This window comes from Amia ocellicauda, chromosome 8 (assembly GCF_036373705.1).
Source record: "Amia ocellicauda isolate fAmiCal2 chromosome 8, fAmiCal2.hap1, whole genome shotgun sequence".
NCBI classification, from domain to species: domain Eukaryota; kingdom Metazoa; phylum Chordata; class Actinopteri; order Amiiformes; family Amiidae; genus Amia; species Amia ocellicauda.
In genome coordinates this window covers 25,340,821-25,350,999 of record NC_089857.1, presented here as the reverse complement: position 1 = coordinate 25,350,999, position 10,179 = coordinate 25,340,821, and the positions used below count along the sequence as shown (strand labels likewise).

At 36.1% G+C, this 10,179-nt stretch overlaps 1 protein-coding gene across 3 annotated transcripts in view; it reads left to right on the top strand.

Annotated features, from left to right (window-relative positions):
• malt1 (MALT paracaspase 1) overlaps nucleotides 1-10,179 on the top strand; it is a 29,251-nt gene that overhangs the window by 1,210 nt on the left and 17,862 nt on the right. For all 3 annotated transcript variants that reach the window (XM_066710794.1, XM_066710793.1, XM_066710795.1), the window contains exons 2-6: nucleotides 2,039-2,273; nucleotides 3,591-3,757; nucleotides 4,412-4,533; nucleotides 8,255-8,402; nucleotides 8,538-8,716. In XM_066710794.1, the coding sequence (XP_066566891.1) occupies nucleotides 2,122-2,273; nucleotides 3,591-3,757; nucleotides 4,412-4,533; nucleotides 8,255-8,402; nucleotides 8,538-8,716 (768 nt within the window). In that variant the 5' untranslated portion in view covers nucleotides 2,039-2,121. The remainder of the gene's footprint in view (nucleotides 1-2,038; nucleotides 2,274-3,590; nucleotides 3,758-4,411; nucleotides 4,534-8,254; nucleotides 8,403-8,537; nucleotides 8,717-10,179) is intronic.

Here is a 10,179-nt window from a genome sequence, read left to right as displayed (position 1 = left end):
GCAGAATCCAATTATATATATATATATTGAAAGTCATATTGTGTTGATGCTACTGGCCATACCAGATTAAATATTTTGCACTATGCTAAATTTGCTTCAAGGATTTTTAGAAGTAAAAGCATAAACTTATTTTTTAAAACTAGTTCTAGCACCATGAACAATGCAATATTATAACTTTGGAAATGTATTGCATTTGTTTGTAAAGATTGGAAACAGTGTAGTTGTTGTTTGAGTGAGCCCCAATGACTGATTTAGGAATATGATTATTAAGGTCTATGTTATATTAATGATCCTCTCCACTGCACGTGCATATGGGTGAATAAAGACAATGTAGAAATTAAGCAAATTAGATTTCTTGACACTTAGAATTGACTCTAATCATTTGAAACCTGCTTTGCATTTGTCAAGGGAAAATGTTTCTAATAAAATACCAATGGAAGAAGAAGTGTGACAGTATTGAACATGGCAGAGGCTCCTAAGTGAAATTTAATAAAACAGTTATTTTAAAACATCAGAAAGACTCCCTGATTACACATAACCTTCATATAGTGTAGTGTTTGGCTTATTAATCTTGTATTTTGTTGATTGATTATTGAGAAATCATTACGGTTTGTGTTATTTTATTAGTAGAGCTTATTTTTTATTATTTTTATTATTAATCAAATACACACACAGCTGTTAAATTAATACAAAATATCTTGCTTCATGAAGATAACAGGAAATAAAGCTAAAATGTAGAAAACCAGTAAAAATGTATAATGTGAAAGACAAATGTCACTCAGTCATTCTATGGGAGTGATACCTGACTGATAGGAAGTATAGTATAGGTTAAACTAGATATGGCTAGAAATACATAAAGAATATTTCAAAAGGTATTTCTGTATATATAGGCATATCCATTGATTATCACACAAAGCAAGGAATATTACATACACAGTTTGGTATATTACCTATCATTAATAACAGCAAAGGCCAGAGATTATTAAAGGAACATTAACCAAATACATTAACCAAAACAAATACATTGAGAGTTGAATATTTAAATGCTTATTGACACTCCCCGAATGGGCCAGACTTGGGTGAGAGTGTGGTGACTCACAGGCACGTAGGTTGTCCTGTTTTGGGAATAAATCTGGGTCTAGTTCTGTAAAGTCTTCTTCCCAGGATGTGGTTCACAGGATGAAGGAAATAAGTCTTTGCTGATCCTATGGTGTCTCTCACTTCCACCATAAGGTCGAGGGTTCAGTGAACAGAGCGGTTCAATTCTGTTCAAAAATAGCTACAACGCTATGTTAATATGTTTCAATATTCAGTCCAACAGTTGGAAAAGTAGTTGTGTATTTCCTGATGATCAGATCTGGTCTCTCTTTCGTGGTCTTATTCCTCACTGGTGTATCGCGATGTTCGGACGTTCCACTGCAGGTCAGTTGGGTCACGCAGTGTTGCCTATCGTTGGATTTATGACACCTGTCCACACCCTGGATCTGGATAGTGACAATTTAGTACTTTCTTATTGTATTTTGTACAGATTGTATTTCCTGCACTTTGTAATGTTTTGAAAACATTTCTTATGAAAACTGTAAATCACCCTGGGTAAGGGTGTCTGCTAATAAATACATTATAATTATAATAATTTGCTGTCACGGTGTGAGGTTACAGAATTACAGTTAGAGAGTGGGCCAGTGTAATCCTCCTGGCACTGGGCCTGGGAGACTGTCCTGAACTGGTCACCCCCTTTGCAGCTCTGTTCCCCAGGGAGCATCACTAAGTACTTTTTGACAGATTTATCACCATGCTGCCACATTTCCATCTCACTACAGAGAGGGAGATAAATGGCAACATCCACAGCCACAGTAGATTTGATACTAATAATTGTAATACAACTTCGTCACTACAGTAGCATTATTATTTGTTGCATGCGTTAGATCTGACACTGCTTAGGTTTTCTTCTTTATTTCTTTATCGCACACTTAGGCACACTAGCTTTACTGTTTCATTGCTGATGTGACTGGCTTTTTGTTTTTGTTTTTTTTAACAGGACTGCACCTGACTTAAACAGATGTCACTGTGAGGGAAAATTTAAACTTCTGCAGAAATTGAGGAAACTGCTAGTTTGCCAAGATGTCAGATTCCTCAGATTTTTATTCATTAAATGTAAATACCCTGAAGGATCCTGTCCTAAAGAAGCTAAGTGAAGTGCTGGACAAGACCAACAACAAAGGATGGCGTAAGCTAGGTGAAATAGTTGCCAATGACAGGCGTTTCAGAGTGAGGTGAGTGACAGGGACAGATGGCACTCCAGTCAACATTCAAGTTCATTCAAGTTTAAATTCAGTCCAAGCTGTGACTGATAAAGTGGTTGACTAGGAAAACACTGGGATGCTCTTAGTCTCCAGGGGTTCTGTTTTGGCCCACTGTTTTTTAAATCAGTGTTTTTGATTCTGGTATAGTGAGTAAACAGTGGGGGGAAGGAGTTTACACTTTAAAAGCATTGATTAAATAGTCTGGCACAGGGTATTATATGCGCATAGTAAGAATGGCCACAAAAAATATAAGACAACAAGATGATAGGATACTTAGTTATTAGTTTATAATAAAAGGAAATACTTATGTTGTACAGTCTAGTCATACACCATTTGTATTATTGTGTACATTTTTTTTTACCACATGATTAAAAAAACGTTGCTGCCTTGGAATCAGTTCTTAGATCAAAAGCAATTGATCTCTTCAATAAAAATATTCAAGACCCAGAAAGTTATCGATAAAGTCAATTGAACTGGTACATGCACTGGAGGACTCGAGTGGAAAATTAAGAGGAAATGCTTTAAAGTCTAAAAACAGAAAGATCTTTACACAAAGATGTGAGAGTGTGGGTTTAAACAGCTTAATCAAATCCTTAAATCAACCAAATGAGCTAGATATGGCAAGATGCTTCTGCTAATTTTTAACCTTACTTCCATTCTAAAGAGCCTTCAAGCAATGATATGAGCCCTACAACGTCTGTAGCAACATAGAAGTAAACAGCTAATGTGTCTTCCGAAAAGTTTTCTCCAAAGCCAATTGCTTCTTTTCATACTGTGAGTCCACAGTGCAAACAGCAGTTATATCATCATACAGAGGACTAAACCTGCTTTCCCTGATGACACTCTACAGCTGATGGGCAGTAAATTGCTTCAGTTGCTGTTGCTTAACAATCCAAGGAAGTCATGGACAACTCAAGCTAGTCCTGGTAGTACTTGTCCAGTTTTATTGTCGACTATGTCAATTCACACATTTGAATCAATACAGTCATGCAGACTATAGTGCATATAGGGCTCATCCCATATTTCAACTGGAATTACTGTTTGAGCCCAGCGATGGACTGGCGTCCCGTCCTGGGTGTATTCCTGCCTTGCGCCCTGTGCTTGCCGGGATCGGCTCCCGCTTTCCTGCTACCCTTGCAAGGATAAGCGGTTTTGAAGATGGATGGATGGAGGAATACTGTTTGAGTCTTTCAGGAACCCCATTATCTTCAATCTGATCACAATTTGTCTTTGAAAGTTTGAATGAGTCCATTTTTTTTCAGTCCCATGGTTTTACTTCTTTAACAGTATGGAAGAAATGGAGAAATGCTCTCTGAAAGTCTTAGAGCTGGAAGGAAGCCCTTCGCGGAGTTTACTGCGGCTGATTGGAGACCGTGGGTGTTCAGTGAAAGACTTGGTGGAGTTTCTACAGACTATGGGCCATGCAGAAGCCCTCCAATGCATAAAGCCTCCAGGTTAGCTACTTACTTGTAAAATGTTAGCAGATTCTTCAATGGGTACAAACTGAACGTCTGTATAACCAAACATCTCAGATATGGCTATCCATACTCTTCTCAGTAGAGTACAGCATTCTCAATAGACTAGAACATCTTTTAGGTTTCTTTTTATAATTGACACATACATAAAACAATCCCACTTCAGTATCTATCATGTTGTCATCTAACACTTAACTGTATGGCCAATAAACAAGAGAAATTATGTTCTTTATTAAGTTGGTAAGTTTGATAACATTATTTGTTGTTTTCATAGTGTGTCAAATGAAGTAGTTTTTTACCCACTCAATACTGGTTGAGTGCAGGGGGGAGGGACTAAAGAGATAACTATATATAGAAGTTTTTGAAGTTAGATTATCTTAATTCTTAATATCTTAATTCTCAATGCTAAATGAGCATTCACATAAACTATTGACATTTCAAGAGAACTATTGGTACAAATCCAGAGGACAGTGTGGCCTTTCAGGAGCAGGGTTACCCACTACTGATTTAAAAGAGATCTATAAAACATGTAGGACAACAGGGCTGCACACCACCTCTTCAGATAAACAGAACTGTTCATGTAATATTTATAAGAATTGCTTCTCATTTGTGTTTTGTATTGTTATTCAACAGCAATTAAAATTATCATCCAGCCACAGTCTCAGGCAGTACTCTCTGGACATACTGTTCGTCTTGGCTGTCATGCTGCAGGACATCCAAACATACAGTACCAATGGTTCAAAATAAAAGAAGAGGTGGGCACTCTTGTTTCCATGAGTAGATTTGTTTCAAACCACTAAATGTCATTTAGATAAGAACAGTATCTCACTGAATGTCAAATGTGAGTCCTGTTCCATGTGGAAAACTCACATATTTGTAATAAAGGCTATATTTATATTGCATTCTAAACATAACAGGTATATGTATGTGTGTGTATATGCATATATATATATATATATATATATACACACAGTATACCAAAAAAGTACAAACCTCTTTAATCTCATCATTCTTAAAGTCACTTGAAACATAATATGAAGTAAAGAAGCATTTTTCTTGTACAAACACTTGACTTTACATGGTTACAACAAGAGGAAAAAGATGTTTGAGTTCAGTTGAGATGGGTTAGTTTCTTAGCTTGATAAGCCACGAATGTGATTAAGTAACCCGACAACAGTAAATATTGTTGATGAGTTTAAACTAAATGGCATATCTGCTATGACAAATTGAAAAATGTTCATACTTTGCTCATTGTGAGTGGAAGCTGCTGAGATATCTTTGGACTTGTTCATATAAATGTAAAGAAAACAGTTTTACAGTTTTACAATAGTGATATATGAGTGTGGTGGCAATGTATGATATATTGAAATTGACAAATTGTAGAACAAATCTCACTATCTTCTTAGCAAAATCAGTGTTTTAATATATTAAGATTAGGGCTGGGCAATATGACTTAACAATAATATCTCGATATTTTTAGAAGTTTGGGCGATGCACGATATATATCTCTATTTCTTGTTTTTATCCAATCAAGCCACAAAATAAGACCAAAGACATGCAAACTACAAGTATTTCGTTAATCCTTAAATAAGCAAAACTAACAAATATTACATGCAGGCTGTCATGGTAAATATATGCAGAATGCAACACATTACAGGGCAAGTGTTATGTGATTACTATTACGTGTGTTATGGGATATATATATATATATATATATATATATATATATATATATATATATAAGTTTAAAAATAGCTGGCGTTACAATAGTTTTAATAAATCTTAAATGCGGGGTGCATTATCCCAGGGATTTTATATAGAACAATTATCCGGTCAAGGAAGGACAGCAGCTCCCGTCTAAAAATTGTCCATATTCACCGATGTCTCAAAAATTATTTATTAGAGAAAAAGTGAACATTATAATGCTTACGCGTTTCGACTTATCTTCCTCAGAGCACATATATACATAGACACAGTATGATTTACTGTCACATAACAACAATAACACAAGTAATAGTGATCACGCAACACATGCGCTGTAAAATGGTACAGATTCAGGTAGATTTACCACAGCCGGGTTTATAGTGGCGCATTAACATCTGCTAGACAGGGACATTTCTTCACTTACAAATACAGCACGATGTTAATACAAACTAGTTAATAATATTATTATTATTATTATTATTATTATTATTATTATTATTATTATTATACAACTGTTGAACCACTTCACCATCTTGATAAAAAGAAAATGATACTTTCTGCAGGTGTTTGCATTGCTTTCCAATTTATAAAAATGCAAACAAATTATTATAATATTATTATTATTAATTTTATACAAATTATATCAATCTAAATTAGCGGGGGTGGGGGTGTGCAGATCGAGTTCAGCACGGTGACGAGAGCGGGGCGGACCGTGTGCGTTTGTGCACTAAAGTGTCTCTTGGTTGTGTTGGTTATTCTGTGTCAGTTTTCTCTCCTCATGTCCGTCTGTGTTTCTGATGCTCATTTCTACCTGCATCCGACACGTGTGGAAGAACCGGGAAGAACGCAAAGCGTCCTAATGACGAAAAATACTGCCGTAAAGTTTTCAATTTGCGACACCTCGATATAAACGATATAGCATAATATGAAACGATAGACGTTTTTCTATCGTCATACGATATATATCGTCAAATCGCACAGCCCTAATTAAGATTAAAATACAAACAAAATAATGGTTCTCACACTAAAAGCATATGTGTGATAAATTTGTCTAAAATGCCAAAAACTAAAAAAATTGTGTTGCATACAATTAGGGAAGGCTTCAAGAAAGGTTGGTTTTGTGCCAGTACATGTGCCTATATAATGATGGATAATGTCACAACTACGGCTTATAGAAGTTTGAAATCTTCTAATTTATCAGTGAACTAAATATTTTGTTTGACAATATGCTTACATCATAACTGGGTAAGTTTATGAGCTTTCATTACATTTTATTTGCATGTCAGAACTAATTACCACCAATATTTGCAAACACAAACACTTGATTCACATACTTTTTTAGCAGATAGTAGTCATTTACATTTGTCAACCATGGCCATCACCAGGGGCGTTTATAGACTTCAAGTTTTAGGGGTGGGGGGTTGCTGACAGTGCTTTGCGGAGTTACTTCTTCAGTCTTGCATTCTTTTGTTGTATTATTTTTAGGGGGCCTGAGAGAAAATACAAGTTATCCAAAACTTGTTTTAGTTTGACAACCTATGTGTGGTCTGTATAAAAAATATTTTATTATTATGTAATTTTGCTGCAGAAACATTTACAACACAGGTCTTTTTGCAGAAACACAACATGGGTGTTTTGTTTGACCTAACATACAATACTGCATGTATACAGTATTACAAGGATGACATCATCACTTGAAAAACTTACTTAGCCACACATTACTTAGAACAACATTATCAAGCAACTCTTAAAGAAATGGCAGAAATACAGTTTTGGGAGGGTACACAGTGTACTTGGTGGGAGTGTATAGTCTATCACAACCAATCATGATATTGGTGTATGGGGAGACAGAGAAATTGCTAGTAAGAGTACTGGCTTCGATGACCATTTTCTGAGGCAGACATCCCATCCCATTCCTAACATAGCAAGAGATTGCATACCTTTTATTTCAGGGGTCTTTTGTTATTTATGCAAGAAAGCAAACAGGAGTTACACCCAATTCTTGTGTATTTACAGGCGTCATTGGCAAACCTATTGCTAATGTAAACGCAAACCTCGTCCACAATCTGCTTGCAAAATGAAGGCTACTCCCTGCCATTGAGGCCAGTCTGTCTTTTGGAAAGTACATTATTCCCTTTTCAATATAATAGCACATAATTTAAGCAGGATGCATTGCAGGATATTGGAAGTACATACACAGGGTCAGGGGAGCAGGGGAAGGAGATTATAACACTTTTAATATTTGCTTTTTACTATTTCACACATTTTCTACAGACCCCCTGAAAAATCTGTACTGGGAAACCCTGGCCTATATAAGTAAATCAGAGGAGAATAATTACTTCAAGTTATTTTTTTCAGTTCAAAGACAGATGTTAGTTAGATAAACTGATGTTACTTGCTACAAACAGACAATGGTAATTAAACCTGTACACTTAACTTCAGGGAAGTAATGTAAATCATTTTCTGGTTACACTACTATCGACATCTAAACAACCTAGTTCAGGGCTTCCAGTCTGCATACTCGGGACCCATATCTTCTGTTGTAAGCATTTTTTTTCTGTTGCCCTATATATATATTTAGAACCCAACAAAAAAATTAAACTCACTTAATAACAAAAATAATTTGTTCATAAATTAATCTCACCAAAAATAAACAATTCTGAATTTGGCAGGCTATATTATTATGCATGTATAATAGCACTTAACAAAGAGTCATCTAATAATAACTTAAGGTAACATGTATGATTGTTTTTTCTTATCTCTTCCACAAAGGTACCGAATGGCAATTCCCCAGACCTGGTATTCAGTCCGGTTCGTGTAGGTGATACGGGCTTCTACATCTGCAGGGTAAATTGTGGTGGCTCCTTTGAATTCAGTCAATGGGCACAGCTGGAAGTATATGACATGGCAGCAACTTACGGTGAGTCCTGACTATAATATTAACCAGGAAAATTGTTTTAGCCTTTTCACAAAGGGTAATTTGAAATTGTATCAAGATTCAATAGGGATTGGAAAGCTTGCATTGAATGCCTTTCTTAATGTTTGTCTTCTTTAGGATCAGCGTGTTACTCCCTGGATGGAAAATTTAAAATTGTGATCCAGCCCCAGCCACAGAGACTTATGATTGGGGACACATTGGAACTGGAGTGCGCTGCCGTGGGGAAGCCTATTCCTCAGTACCAGTGGTACAGAAATGGGGTCCCACTCAGAGATGCCAACAAGAAAAGGTGCACGGTACGCAAGGTTAAACACTGATGGCTGTACATATAAATTCCCATAAATGAAGACTGGGGCGGTTTGTTTTTCTGCATACATCATTATACCCAGAGTGTGTTTGGATGTTTATATATAATTCATTAGTGTCAATTAGGGCTGTGCGATATGACAATATATATCGTATGATGATAGAAAATCATCTATCGTTTCATATTATGCTCTATCGTTTATATCGTGGTGTCGCAAATCCCAGTCTTTACGGCAATATTTTTCATCATTAGGACGCTTTGCGTTCTTCCCGGTTCTTCCACACGTGTCGGATGCGGCAAGAAATGTGCATCAGCAACACAGACAGACATGGAGGAGAGTGAACTGACACAGAATAACCAAAATAGACAAAAGAAACACGTTCCGCCCTGCTGTCGTCGCCGGGCTAAACTCGATCTGCAGGCACCCGCGACAATACGTCATCGCACCCCCACCCCCGCTAATTTAGACGGATACAATTTGTATAAAAATTAAAGAATAATACAGTTTGTTTGCATTTTAATAAATTGCAAGCAATGCAAACAGATGCAGACAGTTTCATTAGATGGTGATGTGGTACAACAGCTTTTATTATTATTATTATTATTAATAATAATAATAATAATAATAATATTATTATAACTATTTTTTATTAACACGTGCTGTACCGGTAAGCAGAATCAAGAAGCGACAGTCAGAGAAGAAATGTCCCTGTCTAACAGATGTTAAATGCGCCACTATAAACCCAGATGTGGTAAATCTACCTGAATCTATACCATTTTACAGCGCATGTGTTGCGTGATTACTATTACTTGTGTTGTTGTTATGTGACAGTAAATCATGTGTATATGTATGTATGTATGTGTGTGTGTGTGTGTATATATATATATAATCCCATAACATAACACACGTAATGGTAATCACACACCACTTGCCTTGTAATGTGTTGCATTCTGCATATATTTACCAAGACAGCCTGCATGTTTTATTTGTTAGTTTTGCATATTTAATGATTAACGAAATACTTGTAGTTTGAATGTCTTTGGTCTTATGTTGTAGCTTGATTGGATAAAAACAAGAAATATCGAGATATATACTGTCTATCGTCCAAACTTCTAAAAATATCGAGATATTATTTTTAAGTCATATCGCCCAGCCCTAGTGTCAGTACAGTTTAATGTGCTCCTCTAGGTTTTTTGCCATTTAAAAAAACTTCGTAGTACAGTGTCTGTATTTCAAAAAGCTGGACTAGTTTTCAACTGGCTCAGGGCCGCCTTAAAACTATGACTCCGTTCACATATGAGTTAAGGCAGCCCTGGGCCGGTCTAAATCTCAAATGTGAACAGGGTCAATGTTTTAAATATGTATATAGTTTTATCAGAGGTGCAAAAGTTGACTCATGTTCTTGTTATGATTTGGCTCACATCTCAGTGTTTATCAAGACACCTTTAACC